Source organism: Phascolarctos cinereus, unplaced genomic scaffold, assembly GCF_003287225.1.
Source record: "Phascolarctos cinereus isolate Bilbo 61053 unplaced genomic scaffold, phaCin_HiC Scaffold_1;HRSCAF=81, whole genome shotgun sequence".
Classification (NCBI taxonomy): Eukaryota; Metazoa; Chordata; class Mammalia; order Diprotodontia; family Phascolarctidae; genus Phascolarctos; species Phascolarctos cinereus.
In genome coordinates, this window is record NW_027555514.1 from 272896326 (window position 1) to 272921669 (window position 25344).

At 41.9% G+C, this 25344-nt stretch overlaps 1 protein-coding gene across 3 annotated transcripts in view; it reads left to right on the forward strand.

Annotated features, from left to right (window-relative positions):
* STAB2 (stabilin 2) overlaps positions 1–25344 on the forward strand; it is a 167623-nt gene that overhangs the window by 63912 nt on the left and 78367 nt on the right. For all 3 annotated transcript variants that reach the window (XM_020982368.2, XM_020982367.2, XM_020982366.2), the window contains exons 27-36: positions 1616–1711; positions 6687–6734; positions 8586–8722; positions 9730–9844; positions 11126–11203; positions 17079–17177; positions 17271–17378; positions 18640–18771; positions 19965–20093; positions 22928–22981. In XM_020982368.2, the coding sequence (XP_020838027.1) occupies positions 1616–1711; positions 6687–6734; positions 8586–8722; positions 9730–9844; positions 11126–11203; positions 17079–17177; positions 17271–17378; positions 18640–18771; positions 19965–20093; positions 22928–22981 (996 nt within the window). The remainder of the gene's footprint in view (positions 1–1615; positions 1712–6686; positions 6735–8585; positions 8723–9729; positions 9845–11125; positions 11204–17078; positions 17178–17270; positions 17379–18639; positions 18772–19964; positions 20094–22927; positions 22982–25344) is intronic.

Consider the following 25344-nt stretch of genomic DNA (forward strand, 5'->3'; position numbering starts at 1 on the left):
CTCTGAGCCCAAGTCATTGAGCCTTGGTCATTTGAGCCTCAATTTTCCCATATGTAAAGTGGGGCTAATGATATCCAACTCATAGGGTTGCTTTGAGGATCAAATGAGTCAGTTGATGTAAAGGACTTTCAATGATTCAGCAAACATTTATTAAGTACCTATTATGGGTGAGATCCTGGGAACACAAGGATAAATAATGATAGCAGTTTCTGACTGTGTTCTCCTGGACTCAATCAAGCAACCAACATGCATCGATTAAATGCCCAATGTGTGCCAGGCTTTGGGGGCACAAATACCAAAAATGAAATGGCCCCTCCTCTTGAGGAGCTTATATTCTGTGAGGGAGACAACAAGGACATATGTAAGAAAGTACCAAATAAATAACACATGAAATACACAATAGCTAAGTAACAGTCATTGGGAGGAAGTAGCCATTTGAAGGGGGGTCAGGAAATATTTCATATATAAAGAAGTACTTGAACTGAATTCCGAAAGAAAAAACAAGAGGAATTTTCTGAGGTGTTAATAAAGAGGGGCAAGGCATAATAGGAATGTGTCATGGCTAGGGGAAAAGCCTGGAGGTTAGAAATGAACTCTTCTGTGCGAGAAACAGAGAGAAGGCCATTTTGGCCTGATTGGCCAAAGCAAGGAGGAAGGTAAGGTATAATAAGTTTGGGAACGTAGGATCATAGATTTGAAGGTAGGAGGATTTACCCCCACCCTCTCTATTTCACAGCTAAAGAAACTGAGATTGGAACCAAGTTGTAAGAGCTTTAAAATTCAGACAAAAGGATTTGTTTGATCTCAGAGAGAAGAGGGAATGACTAGAGCTTCTTGTGAGAGAGAGAGAAGGGGGGAACCTTTGAGATGCCTTCCAACTTGAAATCCTATGACTAGATCCTTCCCTCTGGGTCTTAATATCTGTGTGATCCTAGGATATGGGCAGGTGACAATTTCTATATGCTTTATGCAATTCCCTAGGCCTTATCTGCAGCTAGGGGGCGCCATAGTGCATAGAGCACTGGGCCTGGAGTCAAGAAGACTCATTTTCCTGAATTCAAATCCAGCCTCAGACACTTACTAGCTGTGTGACCCTGGGAAAGTCACTTAACCCTGTTTGCCTCAATTTCCTCACCTGTCAAATGAGCTGGAGAAGGAAATAACAAGCCACCCCAATATCTCTGCCAATAAAACCCCAAATGAGGTCACGAAGAGTTGGACACAACTGAAAATGACTAAACAGCAACAAAAAAGAATTGTGTATTCAAATATCGACTAGCTTCAAGCTGCAATGGGCAGAGAGAGTTCCCGTAGTGAGTTCCCCAAGTGAACAAAATTACAGCTCCTTCAGCTGTTTCCTCATACACATGGATATCCTCTGTGTATTTCTTGTACGTACTTCATTATTTCCATGTGTGTTTCCATTAGAATGTAAGTTCCTTGAGGGCAGGCATTGTTTGTGCTTTTTCTTTGCATCCCTAGCACTTGGCATAGCGTCAAGCACATTGTAAATGCTGAGTCAATGGTTCTTCATTGGTTAGAAGTGCCCAGATAGATCTGATATAGACCTTGCCAAGTGAAGGAAAACCATTTCCTGCCACCTTCCTTTTCTCAGGCGACCTGCCAGTCCACTTCCTCTGGCCTCTGGAGCTGTGTTTGCCAGGATGGTTATGAAGGAGATGGCCTGATGTGTTATGGAAATGTAGCTGTGGTAAGTTATCCAAACGAAACCTGTCTTAAAAAAAAAATAGAGAAATAAGACCAAATCTTGGGAAGAATCTCACCAGAAGCCGTGAGATCTTTCATAATAAACTGTCCCAAAGACTCATGAACCAAAGCCAACTGTGCCTGGTCCTGTTGCCCCAATCACACCAAGACTTTCAAACGTGGAGCCAACGGGGTCTGCCTTGAACGAAGGTGAAGATGTTCCCTTTGGGTCCAAACTCTTCACTTATGAAGAGCATCTTACTTAAGATGGGAGTTCCAGGGTGCAAGGAAATACAATTAACAAAATAAACTCTGTGGTTAAGAACAGGAGGAAAGAATGTCATCTACTCGTTGTGTGATAGGAGGAGAAGATGGGCTGGTCAAATGGAATGACAAATGGACAGCCCAGGCATTCCATCGGTGCCCTCTTGAGGTCAGGAGAAATCTAGGAAGTCTTCCCTCACATTGTGTGGAATGTCTGAGGAGGACATACGGGAGAGCACGGACAACAGTGGGCACAGATGCCACCCGGGCATGATGGGGTTGTGATTGGCGTTGCTGAAGGCTACTCCCAAATAAATGAGATCCAGAATCCATCTGTGTATTGGAAAGGTTAACAACTATAATTGTGGTAAGCCCTTCCCAGGGCCACTAGAGACTCTAGTATTAACTTCTTAGCACACCAAGAGAGGATTCTATCAGGAGGAGGCAAGGAAGCGCGTTGACCAGGGAGCCATTTCCTCTTGATGGGCATCATTTTCTTCACCTAGCACTTACCATAATTCCTAATGCCTACCACAGCACCTGGAACATGACAGAAACTTCATAGTTTAAAAAGTTGGTATTTATATGCAGTGAACTCCCCACATTCACTAAGGTTTAGGGAGGGGAGTGTTTTCTCCTGTCTCCCTCTTTGAGACCAAATTTATTCTTTCTAATGTTGCAACATTCATTTTTTGCTTGCTTTTGTGGTGATAGTTCTTTTCATTTACATTGTTGTCATTATGTCTGTTGTTTTCCTGGTTCTGTTTCCTTCATTCTGCATCAGTTCATATAAGTCTTCTCATGCTTCTCTATATCCATCACATTGACAATTTCTCACAATACAGTAAGATTCTGCTATATTCACATAACCACAATTTGTTTAGCCATTCCCAAAAGATGACCATGTATGGACTTTGTTTCCAATTTTTGAGGGTCTTACATTCAAAGGAGAGACATATACATAAATCAATGCATACAAGATACATGTAGAACCATTGGAAGGTAGCATTAGAGAGGAAGGCACCAGCAACTAGGGGAATGAGAAAAGGTTCCCTGCAGAAAATATTTGACCTGAGTCTTGAAGGAAGCCCGGGCTTCCAAGAGGCAAAGGTTAGATTAGATGAGCTCTAAGGGTTATGAAGGATACAAAATTCTATTATTCTCATCTTTTCAAGTACATCAAACTGCGAGTTTCCCATAGTGCATGATGAATATTCATGTATCACAAAGAACTTCTCTGGGGCTGCCATAGAGACCAGCTTCTAAAGTCTCTCTCCTCTCAAATCCCCTTGACAACATCCTTTCTCTGCATTATCTCCTGCCTATTTACCATAATGGGACTACTTTTCCAGATGAGCTGCCTTTAAACTGATTCCATTCAGAATCAATTCAGCTTTACCAACCCTATAATAGTGACTTATCGCAGAACACAAACAGGATCCATGTGTTTGGTAAGTCAGGTTTATCACAAGTGGCCTCTACATCCGTGCCTTCATATTCCTCAAATGACTGTTCTCCAATTTGGGACAAGCCATAGGGAGAATCAATTAGGCTGTTACCTACCTACGCAATCAATCAGAGGATGCTTACAAGCCAATACTTGGAATAATTGGGAAGAAGCCCACTCCATAGAGAAATTGACCTCAGTAGAATTTTAAGGGAGTTGGTGCTCTCTCATACTGCAGAGAGGTCAAATCTTGCCTAGACTTAAAAACAAAAAAAGTCTTCACTCAACCCTGCAGTCTAGTTCTTGACTTCCTATCTAAATTGATAGGAGTCTTCATTTACTCACCAGGCATGGCATCATTTCGGTCTTGCTTCTCCTACCTCTCTGACTCCTCTTTCTCTGCCTCACCTGACTCCATTCCCATGACTTTACCTCCTAAATGTGGGTATTCTCCAAGGGGCATCCTCAGTTTTCTGCTTTTTCCCACTATATGTTCCCTTGAAGATCTCATATACTCAAAAGGCTAAATTATCCTCAATATACAGATGAATCCCAAATATATGTACTGTATATGTTCAGCTTTAACCTCCCAGATTACAGTCAATGAACAAACATTTATTAAATGATTGCTTCATGCCAGGACTTGGGATACAAAGAGAAAAATGAGACAACTCCTGTCCTCAAGGAGCTTATGTTCTACACTCTGAGGCCAGCTCTCTATCCATTGCTCCATCCTGCCCCTCTCTTTATATATATAGATACATATCATATACAATAGTGCTACTTATAAGAGTCAGTCTAGCAAAGTAGACAGAGAGCTGGCCTTAGAGTCAGGTAAACTTGGGTTCAAGTCCTGACCCTGACCCATCCTGGCTGTAGGACCTTGGGTAAGTCACTTCAGCTCTAGTGCCCCAGGCACCTCTCTAAGACTCTAAGCTTCAGAAAAGGTGCCAAACCACATGAGTAGACTAATTCCTTTGTGGAGAATTCTCCACAGGAAAATAACATTTTAGGAATTCTCGAGTTCTCAAGTGTTATGGGCCCCTCTGGAAATCCAGTAAAACCTGTAGAGCCCTTTTCAGAATAATGCTTTTAAATGCATAAAATAAAACACAAAGGATTACAAAGGAAATCAATCCTTTTTTTTTTAGCTAGGCAATGGGGTTAAGTGACTTGCCCAGGGTCATACAGCTAGTGAGTGTTATGTGTCTGAGGCCAGATTTGAACTCAGGTCCTCCTGAATCCAGGGCTTGTGCGCTATCCACTGCGCCACCTAGCTGCCCAAAAGCAATTATTTTGAAATATGGTTATCCAACTATATTTTTTAAGTTTGTACACCCCCAAGTTAAAAACCCCTGATACAAGTATCAAATAATATATAAATTATGTATGTAATATGTGTATTGTGTAATATATACATACATAAATACAGCCTTGTTGCAGTTTTAAAACTAAGACTTTAGGGACAACACAGCATAAATGAAAGGCAAATTCAGATAACCAGGATGGTTATATGGCTCAAATGAAATAATACTTATAAAGTAATTAGCTCAGTACCTGGCACTTAATAAATGCTATTATCCCCTTCCCTACTTGGTACATAATAAATGTGTTTTGTTCTTTTCACGCATTTCCTTTATTCTAGAGAGGTTCTCTGTCTTTTGAGCCTTCCCAATAAGTTCTAGCTGTGCAGTAACATTAAACTGTTCCTCTTGGCAAGGAAAGTATCCCGAGTCATTTCTCCAGATGACTTAACTTTATTACAGCCTGTTTATCCTGGTCCCAGTCAAAAGTGTGTATGAGATCCTACCTGAAGCCAACACCAGGGAATTTTTGAAGTGGGCCAAGTCTGTCTCTAGTTCCTAGGTGCCACAGTGGATAGAGTGCCCAGCCTGAAGTCAGGGAGACTCATCTTCCTAAGTTCAAATCTAGCCTCAGAAACTTACTCGCTGTATGACCCTGGGCAAGTCACTTCACTCTCTTTGCCTCACTTTCCTCATCTGTATAATGAACTGGAGAAAGAAATGGCAAACCACTCCAGTATCTTTGCCAGGAAAATCCTAAATGTAATCATGGAGACTCAGACGTGATTGAAACAACAAAAATTCAGATGTAGGGACAAAGATAGATATTTCCACTTGAATATCCAGGAGACATTCTGGGTAGTGTATGAAATTGCAAGAGGTCTAGAATTTTTTAAATGATGCTATTTATTAATAATTTTTTGTACCTGCGCTTAAATCAGCAAAGGGAGTTCTTGGTGAAGAACCTTCTCTGCCAATGCAAATCAGGACTGATTAATATTCTTTCATATTAAATATTAAAATAAATTGTATTTTATCTATTTGGTATATTTAATGCAATATCAGTAATATATTTATCAAGTTATGTTTATTTTATTATTATTGGTAAATTTATACTTGTTATATTTTATTACTTATGTTTATAATAGATTTTATTTATTTTTATTATTTTTTGCCCTCAAGGAGCTTGTACTCTAAGGGAGAAGACAAAGCAATGCACAAATACCTTTAATGCACATCAGAACATGATAAATATAAGAGCAAAGAGCAAAGAAAAATCCATCAGAGTTCATGGAGGGAGGGAAAGCTTGTTTGTTGGGATGGATGAGAAGAGAGAGGATAGTCAGAGGAGGCTGACTCAGAAAAGGATGGAGTGCCTGAGTTGGGTGTTGGAACTGTTTCAATGACTCCCCCTGACTTTGCTCATGGGATTATTTCTTCACCAGTCTTTGGAATAATAAGTCTGCCAAGAATTAAGATAACGAGCAAATCTGGCAATGGGCAAGTTGTCTAATAGCTAATGAACTCCTTCATGTCTCCATCACGGAGACTGGCAGGCATGAGCTCAGAGCCCGGAAAGTTAAAAATGTACTAAGCTAGAAATATACTGTGATGATGCTTCTAACTGGTCTTTCTGTTTTGTGTTCTCTCTCCCTCTTTCTTTTTCTTCCCCCCTCCTTTCTGGCACATCTCTCTTTTCCCTTCCTCCCTCCTTTGCCCTTGACTTCCTCCCTTCTCCTCCTTCCCTCTCTCTCTTCCCACTCTCTTTTTTTCTCTCTCTCTCCTTCCCATTCTCTTTCTCTCTCTTTCTCCCTCTCTCTCTCTCTCCATGTCTCTCTTTCCCTCTCCTGCCTCTCTCCCCTTTCCTCTCCCCTTCCCCTTTTTCTCTCTCCCCCTTCCTCCTTCTTTCTTTCCCTCTCCCTCTCTCTCTCTCTCCCACTTTTGTTCACATTCACATGAATAAGGAACTGTCTCTTCTGTCAGAAGCCACCATATTTAACCAATGGGTAAATGTAAGTATATTTATTTGAACTTGGGAGTAATTGGACAACATACACAATCCTGGGGAAATTACATTAATTGGGTTTAAAAGGATGGGGATTTGACAGCTGAGCCCTGGAGGATAAACAGGGTCAGATTCTTATGTCCCTTTCCTCCCTGTGGTGAAGGCCTCGGGAGAAGAGGACCAACTAAGCGTAGGAAGCAAAGACCCTGCCTTTGGTCTTCGAGACTCATGTCTAACTCTCAGAATGACACTCAATTAAACAAGCTTTTTTAAGCACCTACTATGTGCCAGGCACTGTGGTTGGTGATAAGGATACAAAGAGAAAAAAAGGAAAGCAGTCCCTTCCCTCAAGGAACTTATATTCTAGAAAGGAAGACTGGGGAGCAGAAGGAAAAACTGGAGAGATAAGGAAAGGACTCTTGCAAGGGCAGTACTTGAGTTAATCCTTGAAGGGGGCTAGAGGTTCCAAGAGGAAGAGATGAGGAGGAAAAGCATTCAGGAATGGAGCACAGGCCTTGCAAGGGCTCAGGCTTGAGAGGCAACTAGGTGGCACAGTGGATAGAGCACAGGTCTCTAGTCAGGAAGACCATGAGTTCAAATCCAGCCTCAGACATTTACAAGTTGTGTGACCCTGGACAAGTCACCTGACCTCTCTCAGCTTCAGTTTCCTCAACTATAAAATGTGGATAATAGTACCAGAGTGGTTGTAAGGCTCAAATGAGATGATACTTATAAAGTAATTAGCTCAGTACCTGGCACACAGTATCTGGCACTTAATAATTGCTTATTCCCTTCCCTAGTTGATACATAATAAATGTGTTTTGTTTTTTTCATGCATCTCCTTTATTCTAGAGAGGTTCCCTGTCTTTTGAGCTTTCCCAAAAAGTTCTAGCTGTGCAGTAAGATTAAACCCTTCCTCTTGGCAAGGAAAATATCCTGAGTCATTTCTCCAAATGACTTAATTTTATTACAGCCTGTTTATCCTGGTCCCAGTCAAAAGTGTGTATGAGGTCCTACCTGAAGTCAACACTAGGAAAATTTACAAAGTGGGCCAAGTCTTTAGTCCTCAGTTCCTAGCCATTCCCCAGGCTGTGAAGGCCTTCATTCTCTCCCACTTCCTACCAAGAACTGCATTCCTATCCCTATTCATATTAACATCTACATGACTACTTACTTCACATGTGGCCTTCCTAGGAATATTTATATTTTGGCAGTAATAAACTTCTGGCATATCTTATTTTTTGATATAATATTGAAAGTCCGAATGGAAATTTCCAATCCAATGCCACCGGTACGTTTCTAATAGAGACAGAGCACTAAGCTCAGAGTCAAGAAGACCTGGGTGAAGTCTTAGACACATACTAACTGTGACTCTGGGCAAGTTGTTTAATCTCTCAGTGCCCCACAGAGGACACTCTGAGACAATAAGCCATGGGCAGAGCAAGTGCCCATGTGCATTAAAAGACGGAATATCTTAACATAGCATTCCCTACACCAATGAAATCACAATGATGCCTCACCCAAGCCAACCACCCAAGCAAAACGTACCAGGAACTCTCCTAGGTGCTAGGGGCACAAAACAAACAAAACGCTCTTTACATTCTTAAAGAAGATTCCTGGGTTATATCCTAGAACCCCTCCCAGGAGAAAAAAAACAGTCTAGAACTCACTAACTACTCTGAATGATCCCCATCTCCCCACTAACCACAACCCAAGGGACCTCACCCCCCAGCCCCAGGATTCCACCTTCAAGACTTATAACCCATGGCCCCTCCTATAACCCACACAGCTACCACTACTTGTAGCCTCTGGTTTCATAGTGTGGAACCCATCTCCTCTTGCTCTGACTGTGATTTAGGAAGCCTCTTCACAAGCAATGCTCGCAGGTGCCTCCAACCTTACGGTCCTGGTGCCTTCCCAACAAGCCATCAAGAATATGGACCAGGATGAGAAGACCTTTTGGTTGTCAAAAAGCAATATTCCAACCCTAATCAAGTAAGTACAGCTCATGTTTAGTTCCCTGACTAAATGACATCCATCGATTGTTGGCTACGAACAGATCTTGAAGGGTGAATCCATTAGCTCCCCATGATACTTTTCTGAAGTGGTTCTACAAGACATACTCTGAAGAACCTGAGATCTCATTAACTTGGGCAGGCTCTCCAATAATTACTGAAGGCAGTAATTGGAGGCACTGGTTCTGGGATCAGGCCTAGGTTTAAATTCCTACCTTTGACACTACCTGTATGACTTTGGGCAAGTCATTTAATCTCTGGGCCTCCATTTCCTTATCTATCAAATGAAGACTAGGCAGCCTTGGAGGTCCTTCTCAGTTGTAGACCTATGAGCCTATATCTGTATGAGATCATAGGTCATCCATACCTTCTCATCCTCTGTGGCATGATACTGACCATGGGGTCAGAGCACACGGGTTCAGTCCCATCTCTGACATATACTCGTTGTATCACTTTGGACAGGTCACTTAACCTTTCTGACCTCAGTTTCCTTATCTGTAAAATGAAGAGGATTAGACTGGGTGGTCTCTGAGGTCCTTTCCAGTCCTACATCTATGATTATATATATATATATATATATATATATATATATATATATATATATATATATAATATATATATATATATATATATATATATATATATATATGACTTTCTCTGTGGCTTCTCATTTTCCATCTACCTCTAGACTCATAATTCCATGACCCATGTCTATGTTCTCCCCTACCTCCTCTCCAGAGGATCCATCCAGTGGCCAGGTGGGCCTTCCTCTAACATCTTCCTCTTCTATTTGGCACAATATCCCATGATATACCAATGGAGCACACGGGCTAACCATCAGTTCTCACCCCATGACCAGTCCATATCTTCTTCTGGTCCCACATTTCTCAATAGCATCCCTTGTGCCCCTTCTCCTGCACAAGATGATGAGTTTTTTTAAATGCCAATGTTGTCTTCAAACCTCACCCCTGTGATCTTTGGTTTTAGGTATCATGCCCTGGTGGGCACCTACAGAACCTCAGACCTGCAGATCCTGTCCTCTTCAGACATGCTTGCAACATCTTTGCAAGGAAATTTTCTTCACTTAGCTAAAGTGAATGGGGTAAGAAAGTTTCAAAAACAGCTTTCATTTTCTTGTATCTCCCTGCATATATTATGTGTATGCCTATTGTCTCCTCCATTAAAATGTAAGCCTTTCGAGCACAGGAAGTGTGTTCACTTTTTCTTCGTATTCGCAGAGCTCAGCATGGTAAGTGTGTCCCTGGAACATAGTGATTGCTTAATAAATGCTGATTGATTGACTGCCTGTCATATAGATCATAAGGTGATAGATTTGAGCTGTAATACAGAGACATCTAGTCCAAACTCTTATTTTGCAGATGAGGAAACTGAGGCCTGGAGAGGTTAGGTGACTTGCCAGCCAACTATTCATGCTATACTCAGAAAACCATGTTTACAAAATGGAGTTTTTTACTTTCTTCTTTTCCTAAGTTTTCTGTGTTTGTTTAGCCTGAATTTATGAATGTCATCAGATAGGGAATTCCCTTATCAGGAAATTCCCCTTACCAATCGGATGGGCCACTCCTCCACGCCTGAAGTCTTAGACAGTTGCCTGGGGTGGCCAAGAAATTAAGTGACTTGTCCAAAGTCACTTGACTATTATGTATCCAAGGCAGGATTTGGCCTTGAGGTCATGTGGGTACTCTATTATAGATAATATATTTGTAGAGGGAACTCCCAAGTTGGAGAAATAAAGGATACTTCAGGTCAGAGGCTCATAGATTAAACCAAAATCACTTTAAATGAAGATCTTCTAGTCTAACTCTTCATTTTACAGATGAGGAAACTGAGGCCCTAAGAGGTTAAATGATTGAAGTCACACATGTATTTTAAGCAGCAGAGCTGAGATTCAAACACGGATCCTGTGATTCCAAATTCAACACTCCTATTCTCATTGGGAACTTCTGGGACAAGATAATAGTAACTGGACAGGGAGAGAAAAGAGAAGTCATAGGTAAAGAAGAGGCCCTATTGCTGACAGGTCCATTTTTAACCTGGCATAGACTCAGTATCCTGTGTGCCCTTAGACCAGTCATTTCATCTTTCTTGGCCTCAGTTTCCTTCTCTGTTAAATGGCAAGGGAGGGGAGGGATTGGACTCCATGACTTTGGAATACTTTGACAATCTTACTTCTGTAATGCTATGATGCCTCCATCTCCACTGTTTCCCCCTTTCACAAAGAAATGGGCAGGATGGTTGGATTAATTGCCTGGAAACCCTTTGCTGTCTCTAATTCCCCTCTGCCCTAGCAGCAGCAGCAAAGCTACAAACCCAGAAAGCTTGTCCCCTCTGGCCCACTTTACTGGTCTTGTTTTTGTTACAGAATATCACCATTGAAGGAGCCAACATTGTGGACAGCGATAATGCGGCCACAAATGGCATCATCCATGTCATCGACAAGGTACCGATTTGCATCTCTCTAATGAAGCCAGGCTTGGTCTTTCATCTCTTTCTCACATTTCTCCTCAACAGGATTTTCCAGGGGGAATCATGGAATCCTTAGAAGTCTAGAGCTGGAAGGGACCTTTGAAACCAACTAGTTCAACCCCCTCATCTTAGAGAGCAGGAAACTGAGACTCGGGGGAAGTGACTGGCCCAAGGTCACACAGCTACTTAGAAGCAGAGCCTAGCTTAACATTTTGGTCTGCTGAGTCCCAGCTGTGTTTTCTTTCCACTAAATGATACTTCCCTCTCACCACAAAATCACAGGGTCCTAGATCCACAGGTAGCTAAGTGGGCAGAGCACCGGCCCTGGATTCAGGAGGACCTGGGTTCAAGTCTGGCCTCAGGGGGGCAGCTAGGTGGCACAGTGGATAGAGCACCGGCCCTGGATTCAGGAGGACCTGAGTTCAAATCCAGCCTCAGACACATAACACTTACTAGCTGTGTGACCCTGGGCAAGTCACTTAACCCCATTGCCTAGCAAAAATTTTTTTTTTATTTAAAATAAATAAATAAATAAGTCTGGCCTCAGATGCTCACTAGCTGTGTGACTGAGGGCAAGTAAGTCACTTAATCTCTGTCTTCCTCAGTTTCCTCAACTATAAAATGGGGCTAATAATAGCACCTCCTTCCCAGGGTTGCTGTGAGGATCAAAAGGGATGATATTTTCAAAGTGCTTAGCATGAAGCCTGGCACACAGCAGGTGCTTAATAAATGCTTGTTCCTTTCCCCTTCTCCCCTAGCTGGAAAGGACCTCAAAAGCTAACTTGTCCAACCTCATCATTTTACAGGGACAGGGAGGGGAAGTGACATATAGCAAAGGTGTCAAACACATGGCCTTCTTCTGGGGGAGTAGGGTGGGAGGGTGGGGCTGCAGGAACCAGATTAAAATCATTGGGAAATGCTTGACAAAAGAAATAAAAATACAGTACAACATAGATGATGCTAATTTGTGATTTTCTAGGCCAGTGTAGGGCTGGCAGGGCTCATTTCTATTTGAGTTTGACACCACTAACTTATAGGCTCATAGATGCAGACCTGGAAGGTGCTGCAAAGGCCATATAGTCTAAACCCCTCATTTTACAGAGGGGGAAATTGAGGCTCAAGGAGCAGAAGTGACTTGTCCAAGGTCACACACATGAGAAGCACCAGAGGTTTGATTTGAACCCAGGTCCTCTGACTCCAGAGACAGTGCTAACCCTTCAGCACCTGCATTCACCTTTGTCCCTCTTTTTCCATTTAAAGAAATTTTTTTTCATTAATCTAAATGCAAAAATAAAACTACCATGCTTCATCCTTCAACTTTTTTCATTTTATTTATTTTTAAACATCTATTTTTTTCTCCCTCCCACCACCCATCACCCTCTTCTGATTTAAAAGAAATGAAAAGCACATTTATACATATAAATATGTATATACACATGTAAAGATAAATGTGTATGTATATATACTCATACACATTGTTTGGCATATCACAGTTCCTTAATAAATACTTATTGATTGATAAGCCAGTCTTTGAGCCCATATTAAATTAACCAAATTCAGATTCCATGGTGGGATCACTGCATGAGGAGAAAAAAACCATCTATCTGCTTGTCTTGCCGATTTTGCTTATTCTTATCTCCATCAATTTCTTTTTCCTACGTGTCTCAAACTCCTTACCTTTCCCCTGATCCTCACAGAATTACAGAATTGTAAGGTCTGAAAAACCCTAGAGCTAACTTAGTCCAATCAATAAACATTTATTAAGAGCCTACTGTATGCCAAGCACTGTGTGAGTCAGAAAGGCCTTATCCAGTGTGTTTCAAAGTAGGTGTCCATCTGCATTTTGGTAGAGGCTGTTCCTCCCCAGAGGCTCCCTATAACAATGACATCACTGGTCTGATAACCAAAAAAAAAAAAAGGTGGGGAGAAGTGCAGATGAACAACCTGGTACTTGGTGTCTATGCAATGCTTGTGTTAACCTGTGCGTTTGTATCATAAGTTCAAATCAAGTAGAAAAGAGGGAGGAAAGATGGAGATGTAGTTCGCTCTCTTCTCCCTATCACAAGAGGGGAACCAGACAGAAAAATGGATAAGATTTTTATCTTCTCCTAAGACTTTGTTTTGAGTGATTAAAAGGCTTGTTAAGTGAAGTCAACAAGCTTTTATTAAGCACTTACCAGGCCCTGTTCTAAGTGCTGAGAATACAAATACAACCAAAAAAAAGACTGTCCCTGCCCTCTAATGGGGGAAGCTGGAAGGAGGGAGGAGATTGGAGAGAGGCGAGTGGGCTTTGTAGGGGAACTTTTGGGAGGAGGGAGGCAGTCAGGAGCACAGCATGGAGAGGAATGAGCCATGTCTGGCTTGGGCATCCTCCTTAAAATGGAGGTTCTGAGAAAACCAGCCAATCAGAGGGAGGAAGAAGTAGGGCACTTCCAGCATGTGAAATCCAGGGCTGGAGAGAGCTTCCAGGATGGAGAGGTCTCTGGGACATCGTGGATAAAACCCAATACAGCCCGGAGAGGAATGAAGGATAGGAAAGAATTAAGATTGGCAGAAATGGAATTTAAGATCTTAGGACCATTAGTTTTAAGGCTGGAAAGAGCCTTAAAGGGCATCTGATCCCGCTTCTTCTTTTTTTTTAACCAGTGAGGAACTTGCCCAGGGCCACCCAGGTGACTGGGACTCCAAGCCAGGTTTTCTGATTCCCAATCCAGCATCCCTTCCACTCCACCAAGAATTTGTGTTTGAGTTTTTTGGGATCCCCAGGATTAGAGATTCAGAGGGCGTAAGGGATCTCTGAGGCCATCTAATCCAGCTTTTTCATTTTCCAGATAAGCAAACATCTCTAAAATAGTAAGAAGGGAAGAGATTTCCTCAAGGTCACACAGATAGCAGCAGTATTTGAGTTTGATTTAAAACTGGAAATAGGACCTAGAGGACATTCACGTCTGGAGGGAGGACAGAGAAAGACATTGAGAGAAAATAAACTAATTAGCTATCTTCATTTTAACTATAATTAGACACCTGATACTTTGCTCGTTGGTTTCTTTTATCATTAGATACTGGGAAAAAGTCATCTATTGTCAACTCAGGAACTAGAAACTATTATTCAGAATTCTTGGGGCAATCTCTTGCACAGATGAGATGTAAGCCATTGTAACAGACTGGCACTGAGCTGCCTGACATTTCTCAGCAGGTGACTCATTATTTCCAGAATCCATGCTGAGTCTGGGCCTGAATATAATGCAAAACCACATTACTTTTATTAGATTTTTTGTCCCTTTCTGATTCAGTCTTTAAAAAAAAAATAAATACTGCAAAAATAGAGACTTCTCCATGATCCTATGATCCCTGATTTTCACATCCTCCATTTTCTCAACTTTTTATGTCACAGTCACAAACTCTTAAGGCTGAAAGGGACCTCAAAAGGCTATGCAATATCTCTATGACCTTAGATAAATCATTGCATTTCCTGAAGCCTCATTTACCCATCTGTAAAAGGAAAGAGGTGAAATTAAGGCACCTCTATGGTCCCTGCCAGCTCTAAATCTATGATCCTATGATTCTAAGAGGTGCTTTACCCTGAAATTACATTCCATCTTCCCTATACATCACGTATGTAGCTGGCTGCCTGCATTATCGTCTCCATGTTTAGACTATGAAGTCTCTGAGGGCAGGGCCTGGTTTTGCCTTTCTTTGTATCCCCAGTGCTTAGCACAATTCCTGGCAATTGGCAAATACTTAATAATATTTGTTAATTGACTGACTGTCATTATAGCAAGAATCCACTCCATAGTATCCCCAACAAGTGCTCATCCCGTTTCCTCTTGATGACCCCCAGTGCAGATAAACTTAGTACCTCTCAGAGCATCTCATTCCATTTTGGACAGCTTGTATTATTAGAAAGCATTTTCCTTGTTTTGAGCTAAAACCTTTCTGTGACTTCCACTTCATTCTGCTGTCTAGAGTCAAGCAGAGCTAGCGGGATCCCTCCTTTATATGAGAGCCCTTAAGTACTACAAATGGCTAACATGGACCCCGAGTCTTTCCTTCTCCATACCAACCATTAGGATTCAGAGCCATCTTTGATTGGAGCAGGATTAGAAGTAAAGCCATCTTTGAACAGCTTGTCAACCCCCACCTTCAAACACTGGCTTCTGCATATATCTATTAAGGCAACCAGGGCATAATGAGTCTCTCTGAACCCTACCCACTCTCTAAGATTCTCATGAGAGGCAGCATTGGGAAACAGAAAGAACCTGGGATTGGAACCATGTTCATATGGCTTCATATTCTGGTTCTCTAAGCCGCCTTTTCTTCGGATATAAAATGAGGAGATTGCAGGAGATGGCTTTGGAGGTTCCTTCCAGTTCTAGATCAATTATTCTAATTAATCTCATTAATAAGATCCATTAGATCCTAAGTCACTTCACTGGAACTTGGTTTCCTCATCTGAAAATGACAAAGACCAGTAAGTTCCCTTCCAAGTCTAGATCCGTGGTTAAATAATCCCAGACAACTTCAATATCAGACAGTGCTTAAGTAAAGTGAATTCAAACTAACTGAAATGAATCAGGTATCTTGAAGAAGAGATAAATTAATCCACAAGTATTTACCAAGCACCAGCTATGTGCCATACACTTTACTGGGCCCTGATCATGCAAAGACAAAAAAATGAAATAAGCCCTACTCACAAGGGGTTTACAATAAGTACCTCTCTAAGCAGAATGAACATAGAAAGAACAAATGCAAATAAATAGAAAGTTTGCCATTCCAACATAGTTTGAGGGAGTCATGAATAGTCAAGGTAATCCAAAAAGGCATCATTTAGGCCAGAGCTTCATAGCCTTGATAGATATCTGGGGTGTCTCTGAACTTGGATGGGAAAAAAAAGAAAATTACATCATTGTTTTCACTAACCTCAAAATGAAATTTAACATTTCCTTCAATTATTTAAAACACGATTCTGAGAAGGCGTCCATGGGCAACCCCAGACTGCCAAAAGGATCTGAGACACAATGAAGATAAAAAAACCATCAAACTAGAACAGGGGTGGGGAACCTGCAGCCTGGAGGTCACATGTGACCCTCTAGGTCCTCAAGTGCAGCACTTTGACTGAATCCAAACAGGACAGCACTTGGGGACCTAGAGGGCCACGTATGGCCTCGAAGCCACAGGTTCCCCACCTCTGGATTAGAAGAATGAGGGGCCATTTGATAGCAAAATCTATAGTGGATTGTTGTTATGTTTTTCATAGCATGCCCTTGATAAATGTACTCACACTACAGTAGCAAGAGAAACGTCAATTCCCTGGTCTATTTCCCAAGACCATAGATTGATCAGCATTGGAATGTGTTCTGCGGGAGAGATTCTGAAATTTCCTCCAGGCTAGGAAGCTTTCAGCTTGAGGCAGAAGTTTGGACTAAAAGATGTCCCAAGGTCTCTTCTAGGCTTACAACTCTAATAGCCTGTGTGATAGATCATGGCGCTAAGAGTAGTCTTAGAAACATTCTCAGTTCCCCAATCATTCAACAATTTGGAAAGCTAGCAGAATCTCTCATTACTACTACTCTGGCTATTGAAATATTTTACCTGCAGGGCAGCTAGGTGGCACAGTGGATAGAGCACCAGCCCTGGAGTCCGAAGGACCTGAGTTCAGAGCTGGCCTCAGACACATAACGTTCACTAGCTGTGTGACTCTGGGCAAGTCACTTAACCCCAATTGCCTCACCAAAAAAAAAAAAAAGAAAGAAAGAAAAGGAAAGGAAGTATATTACCTGGCATGCTGTATCAGCAAGGCAAGTTGCATATTATCCAGATTAAAGATATTCTTGGGATCCCTCCTCTAGGTCCTGTTGCCCCAGAGAAGTATGAGCACCTCATTACCCAACCTTCTCACCCGACTGGATCAGATGCCTGATTATTCCATCTTCCGGGGCTACATCATTGCAAGTATTCATGTTGTCTTGGGGACAGAGTCATTTTGTTTCTGTGGGAAATAAAATCACTTACATTTTCTTTTTTTTCCTCCCTAACTCTAGCAATATAATCTGGCCATTACAATTGAAGCTGCTGATACCTACACAGTATTTGCCCCAAATAATGAAGCCATTGAGAATTACATCAGGGAAAAAAAGATTGGCACACTAGTACGTATTAGACACAAGTCCCATGGCTGTGGGGTCTACTTTTATTCACTTAGGATGTGTCCAGGAATTGAGGGTCACAGATTTAGAGTGGGAAGGGAAGTCAGAAACCAGCTAGTCCAAGCCCCTCATTTTAAGACGTGGAAACTGAGGCCTGAAAAGGTTAAGTGACCAGCCTGAATTTACACAGGTGGTAAGTAACCAAGCTAGGTCCTCTGACTTCAGATCTGGCCCTTTTCCCACTGTCCCTGTGAGCTAATTTTTGTGCATGTGTGTGAATTACCTTGTCCTTATGCTCACAGTTCACATGCTTTATCCCTCTCTGCCTCTGTATCTTTGTTCATGTACTGTGGCATTGGGTGCTATATTTGGGGTCAAGAAGACCTGTGTTCAAGTCACACCTCTGAACTAGCCATGTGACTGTAGGCAAGTCACTTAACTTTCCTAGACCTCAGTTTTCTCATCTGTAAAATGGAAAGAGTGACAGATGGCTTTTGAAGTCCCTTTCAGCTTATCACTAATGAGTCTCTAACCCTTATTAGCTCTGAGTCTATGAGCCTATCATCCTGTCTTCCATCTTCTTTTCTACCTCTGAATTCTGCCCATCCCTCAAGGCTCACCCCAATTCCCACTTCTTGTGACCCCATCACTCTGGCCCGTAGTGATATCTCTCCCTGAAATATTTGGGGATACTTACTATCTACAACTATTCTTTGTCAATTTCATTTTGTCATGTTTATACATCTCCGCCACACTACATAGCATCCTTGCACTGCTGCTATGTAATTGTCTCAAGGCCATTCATTTATAACTTAGCTCTTCAGTTTTGCCATATGATTAGGGCACATTTCTTTCTTTCTCCATCTCTTTGTACTAGATAGTATTAGCCAGATCTCCAAGAACAAGTCAATTCTGTACTCTGTTCAGTCCATTCTTTCAATTCAGGTTTATCTCATTAGACTGGAAACTCTTAGAGGCTAGAGACCAGGGTTTCCTATGTCTTTGGGTCTACCACAATAACTAGAATAAAGTCTGACACTTAGCCCTCAATCAACATGTATTTATTAAGCACCCACAGTTGGTTATATGAGTACAAAGAAATGAAATAATCCTTATTAGCATTCTAGTAATCCTTATTACATTCTAGTAAGGGGAACAATGAGGCATAAAATATATGCAGCATAAGGTAAATAATACAATGCTTTTAAGCACAAGGTAGGCACACCTGCTGCGGGGCTGATGAATCAAAATTGTGTATTGTCAGGAAGAGAGCATACTCCGGTATCATATTATTTTAGAGGAGAAACTCCTGAAGAATGATCTGTACAATGGCATGCATAGGGAGACCATGCTGGGAGTTTCCTACCTTGTTGGCTTCTTTCTCCGAAATGGCCAGGTGAGTGGCACCCTTATATCTCAAGGCTTCCACCTTCAATCACTAGTCTGACTTATGAGCTTATTATAGACATTATAGGCAATGCCCATCTTTCCAGTCTTGGGCACCACATTTTGGGAAGGATATCAAAAAGTGACAGCATGTCCAAAGGAGGGTGGCTAGAGTGAAGGAGCTGGACATAAGAGCATTCAATGACCGCCTACCACAACTAGGAATGCTTGTTCTTTAAAAGAGGTGACTTAGGAGAAACCTGATAGCTATCTTCAAGGATTGCAAGGACTGTCATGAGACAAGGTCATCAAATCCTTTTGCCTGGAACTGGGTAGTACAAATGGAAATGATGGGTAGATGTTACAGAGATGAAGACGTAGGCCTGATGCAAGAAAAACTCCTTAATGATTAGAACTGTCCCAAAGTGGAATGGCTATGTGCTGGAGAGCAGTTGACAGATATGAGGGGTGTTACGGGGGTAGAAGCAACAAAACTTGGCAAGTGATTGGATATGTAGGGTGAATCGGGGATGATACGCAAGTAGTCAAGCTTGGAGACTAGAAAGATGGTATTGTCCTTGACAACAATGAGGAAGTTTGAAAAGTAGGTGGGCTTATGGGAAAAGGTAATGTAACTGGACAGTAGTTCATAACCCATTCATGTTTGCTTGCCTGTGCAATCCCTCTGGACCACTTAAAATGAAAAGAAGAGATTGGCTCTTACTCAGCAGTCACTACCGTGGAACCAGAGCCCATCTTCCAATACGCATCTGTGTCAGCCACGAGATGATCTTGGGGGCTGGGATGGGTATTCTAGGGGGTGTCGAATTTTTTCAATGGCATCTGAGCAGCTACTGCTGCGGGTACCCAGGTGGGGATTCATTTATAATTACCCTAAGGGGCTGATGCCCAGCTCAAAAGAGGGAAGGATGGGGGGTTGCACACTGAAGACAGAGGACAGAGTAAGGAAGTCTTAGGAGACAGGGGTAGGCATGATTGTGATGGAAACAAGTCCCACAGTTGGCTACTGCAGGGAGAAAAGGGTGTGCCCATCTTCCCATTCCCGGCTGATTGGTCACAAACCCTGGGGTTACTGGCAGCAGCCCCATCCTCCCCTTTGGAGACCCTTGGTTTAGAACAACACTCCAGACACCAGCCCTCCAGGGAAATAACAAAATATCCATCTGGTCCTCTTTCTCTCAGCTCTATGTAAACGAGGCCCCAATCAACTACACCAATGTGGCCACTGACAAAGGTGTCATCCACGGTTTGGGGAAAGTCCTGGAAATCCAGAAGAACAGATGTGATAGCAACTACACTACCACTTTACGAGTAAGTGGTCGCCAATTACAGTGATGCTGTCAGTCATGAGAACTTCAGTCCCTCCCCAAAAAAAAAACCATGAAAAATAAATTAAAAGGTTAGAAATATGGATGTGGGGGACAAGGGAAAATATTGCTATTTATCTCATGCAAGCAGTTGGTACCACAGTGATAAAGGACCAGGCATGTCCTTTATCAGCAAGTTCAGATATTTCTCAATCATGTCCTGTACCCCCATTTAGAGTTTTCTTGGCAAAGATACCGGAGTACTTTGCCATTTCCTTCTCCAGCTCATTTTACAGATGAGGAAACTAAGGCAAACAGGGTTAAGTGACTTGCCCAGGGTCACACAGCTAATAAGTGTCTGAGGCAGGAAGATGAATCCTTTGTTTACCTCAGTTGCCTCAACTGTAATAATAGTAACTACCTCCCAGCATTGCTGTGAGAATCAAATGAGATAAAATTGGTAAAGCACTTAGCATCATATTCCCTCCACCACGGTTTGTGACTTAGGATGTCATAGGATTACAGCTTGAAAGTTGGAAGGTATGCTAGAGGTTAACTAACCCAGCTTCTTCCCCCAGTTTCAAGTGAGGAAATTGAGACCCAGAGAAGTTAAGTGACCACACAAGTAAGGTAGTGAGTCAGGATTTGAATCCATGTCTTCAGCCACCAAATCCCACACCGCATGCGTGTTGCCTGTTAAGTGACTCCAGACAAATCAATCCATTTCCCTGGGGGTCAGGTTCCTACTCTATAAAAATGAACATGTTGGACTGGATGGTTTCTGAGATCTCTCTCAACTGTAGATCTGTGATCCTATTATTCCCATTTTACAGATAAAGCAACTGGGGCTTCAACACAGCCACTAGGTAGTTAACTGGCCAAACTGGGATCAATCCAGTTCTTACTCCTGGGTCTAGCACGTTTTCCATAACTCTATTACTGATTTTGGATGACAGTAAATTCATATTAAGCCATGAAGACTGGGCTGTACACAGTCATAAATAAAATCCTTTAGCATTTACAAAGCCCTTTCCCTACAATGAGAGATAAATAGTCCAAGTATTATTGCCATTTTGCAGATGAGAAAACTGAGAGTCAGAAGGGTAAAGGATGAGTGCCCAAGTCTCACAGTTAGTGAGTAGTATATCCAATACGCAAACCCAAGAGTTCTGATTACAAATCCAGGGTCCTTTGTGCCATATCCAACTGCTACTCATTGTCAAAGAGGTGACAAAAAACCCAGATCCTGAGTGGTATAGACAACACCTGGATCCTAAGTGGTATGGAAACTGGCAGCAGAGAGATGGACTACAGCAGTGCCATGCACTCTTTTGATCATAGTTTTGATCATCAGTAAAAAGAATATCTTGAGCTCATACCTCCAGTATGTCAGCAAGTCAGGCTAACAAGCATTTATTAAAATACTTACTTTATGGGGCAGCTAAGTGGCACAGTGAATAGAGCTCTGGCCTTGGAGTCAGGAGGACCTGAGTTCAAATCCAGCCTCAGACACTTAACGCTTACTAGTTATGTGACCTGGACAAGTCACTCAAACCTGATTGCCTCACCAAAAAGCAAAAAATAAATAAATAATAAAAATACTTACTTATGCTAAGCTCTGTGCTAACTAAAAAGGGTAGGTATATTTACTTATTTATAAATCATCTATCTGTGTTATTGTACTAATTATTATGTATATTAGAAAGCACAAAAATATAAACTAAAAAGGATGAGATAAAAATGAAATAATATTTTATCCTTGAGACAATAGAACACTGGGATTTATTAAGCAGAAAAGTAATAGGATCAGATATTTTCTTCAGGAAAATCTCTTTGGCCACTGAGTGGAAGAACAGTTGAACTGGAAAGAGAGGGAAGGAGACCAATTAAAAAACTCTCACTGTAATTAAGGTGAAAGGTAATGAGGGCTTGAACCAAGTTGGTGGCTATGTGAGTAGAGAGAAGGGCCTTCTACCAGAGATATTATTGAGGTAAAAATGACAAGACATGGCGACTGATTAGATATGCAAGAGGGGGAGGTGTGAAGGACAATGAGGAGATGACACCAATGTCGTGAGAATGAATAGAAAGTTGGAGGTGCCATTCACTAATAGGAAGTTTGGAAGAAGGAAGCATTAGGGGGGAAAATAATCTTATGCGATCTGAGGTGCCAATCACAACCCATTCATGCCTTTTCATCCCGTGCAACTCATCTATCCAACCCAAAATGCAAAAGGCATGTGGGTCTTATTCACCAAGTATTGCCCCTAGAGTACAACACAAAACCCATCCACTGATGGGCAATGTCCCAGCCATGAGTGAGGTGTAGGGTGGAGAAAAGGTGAGAACGTGAGGGCAGCAGAGAATTTTGCCTGGACAACTACTCTGCCTGGGTTGTAGTTATGTTATGATGGACCTGAGGCGTCCATACTAGGCATAGCCAAAGGAATCTGGGGGCAGGGGAAGAAGGGGTGGAATGAAGAAGTATTGATCAAAATTAGGTGAAGTGCTGGAAACATGCCCAGTGGAGGCAGGATGTGACCCATATTCTCACTCTTTAACTGGTTGATCACACACCCCTTTTGGTCATTTTATAGCTGTCTTGTGACATCTCCCTAACTTGCCCTTCATTTTGGAGACCACTAGACAAGATGGTATCTTGGAGTCCCTTTGAGTCAGTCTGAGCCTGTCTATAGGCTAAGACACTTTACACAGGGTTATAAGATCTGAGAAAATCATAGATAAAAGGGGCCTCAGAGCCCTCCAGTCCAATGACCTCATTTTTCACAAGAAGCATTAATTCTGAAATATTTCCTTTGTTTTCTGTTTCTTACAAAGGGAAAGTGTGAACACTGTTTTCTACAGCACTGCCCTCCTGGAATGAAACCTGTGGTAAGTATTTTCTAGAATGTTGGAGTCAATTTCTATGGGATTGGTAATGAGGTGCTCAAATACAAGGAAGAATCAGGTCAGGGAAGTAGAGCTGGAAAATGAGGTGCATGCTGGCAATGAGAGAACTTTCACTTGTTCCCTCTCAGGATTATAGCCTAGAACAATAGCTAATTATTCAATACCTTGACTTATATGCTTCCTCCATATCCTACCCTCCCAAACTGATAGTGTGTCTTGGTTTTTTTAATATATTTTTATTTCATTGACTATTTCCCAATTACATGGGGAAATTTTTTTTAACATTTGATTTTTTTAAATTTTGAGTTCCAGATTCTCTCCCTCCCTACCATTGCACGTCCACCACTTGAGAAGGCAAACAATGTGATATCAATTATATATGTGAAGTCATGCAAAACATATTTCCATATTAACCATGTTTCAAAAGAAAACACACAAAAAAGCAAAAAAATAAAATTTCCCCAAAAGTATGCTTCAATCTGCTCTCAGAGTTTACTTATTCCCTCTCTGAGGGTGGATAGCACTTTTCATCATGGGTCCTTTGGAATTGCCTTTTATCACCATCTTGATCAGAGTAACTAAGTCTTTCACAGTTGATCATCCTTACAATATTGTTACTGTGTACAGTGTTCTTCTGGTTCTATTTCCTTCACTTTGCATCAGTTCATATAAGTCTTCTCAAATTTGTCCCTGGTTTTGGTATAGCACAAAAGTATTCCATCACAAGCATAACTTGTTCAGCCTTTCCTCAATTTCCAATTCATTGCCATCAAAAAAACCCAAAAAACCAGAGCCGCTATAAATACTTTTGTACAAATAGGTCTTTTTTCCTTTTCTTTGATCTCTTTGGGTACAGACCTAGTAGTGGTATTGCTAGACCAAAGGGTAGGCAGCTTTATAGCCCTTTGGGCATAGTTTCAAATTGTTCTCCAGAATGGTTGAACTAGTTTACACCTTCACCAATTGTGACTTGACCTTCCCTATCACCATAGCAGATTTTTATGGTCAGGTTCTTTTTGTTGTTTCTCTACTTTTCCAGATTTTTCTTGACTTTGAATTTATGTTGAAGTTAGACTCTATTCCCGGCATGGGGGGTGTGGGGTGAAGGGCACTGTCCCAAGCTTCTGGCTTTTTTGCACAGCTGTTTACAGAGCTAGATCTAGGCTTTGGGAAATTGTCAGTTCTTCCAAAGTATGTGATTTGGATAGAGATGTGGCCATTGTTCTCCTGATCCTTATCCAGGAAGAGCCCCTGATCTCTTGGGATTTCAATCAGTCCTGCCCCTCATGATCCTTCATCCCTTGTGACCAAAAGCTATATTGTTCCTCAGAGCCCTGGTTCCCTTTTAACCAAAAGTCCTCTCTGTACTCGAACTGTGCCCCAGGGGTGGGTACGGGCAATGGAGCTGCCGAACAGTTTTCCATCCCACATCCAGTTCTAGCACAGGGGTCCCCGTAACCTCTTTCTGACCAGTTGCCAGGTCCCCTTACTGTCTCTGACTTGAAAGCTCCTGCTGCTTCTGTCACTACTACGTAGTCCCACCACTGGTGTTACATCCGCATGGGCTCTGAGCCAGCTTCCAGTCCCATGTCACACACATCTTTCTTTCCAACCTCCTAAGTTGTTTTGGGCTTGAAGAATGTCTCATTCTGACCTTTGTTGGCTCTGCCACTCCAAAATTCAGTTTGAGGTATTTTAAAGTTATTTGGAAGGGAACAGTGGAAGAATTTGCCTGAGTGCTTCCTCTACTCCACCATTTTGGCTCTGCCCCTAGAAGTCCCATGCAATGTCTTGATCCCCATTTTACAGCTGAGGAAACTGAGGTGGAGATCAAGTGACTTTCCTAGGGTCCCATAGGTAGGAGATGTCAGAGCCTGGAGCAGAAGTCCAGATGTTTTCATTCTAAGTCCCATGTTCATTTTGGCTACACCACACTGAAGAAATATTTATACACAACAAGATCAGTTCTGGGTTGTGTTTTCTATTAGCCAGATATCCTTTGATAGCAGAAGTGAAAAATAAACTTATCTAGAAATATAAAAAATTTATGATGAAAGAGAGACAAGGAGAAAGGAAGAAAGAAAGGATGAAGGGAAGGGAAGAGGGGAAGAAGAGACGGAAAGGAGAGAAAGTATTTATTAAGCACCTATGATGCTGGCCCTGGGGTACAGATATAAGCAAACAAGACAGTCCCTGCCCTTAAGGAGCTTAAGTTCTAGTGGGGGACGTCATCAAGTAAAAAGGAGTAGCTGAAAGGGAGATAGAAATGGTTTGGAAGTGAAGTAGACACCTGGATGGGACAAGATTAAGGGAAAGTTCACTTATCAAAACCCAGGCTGGGTCCA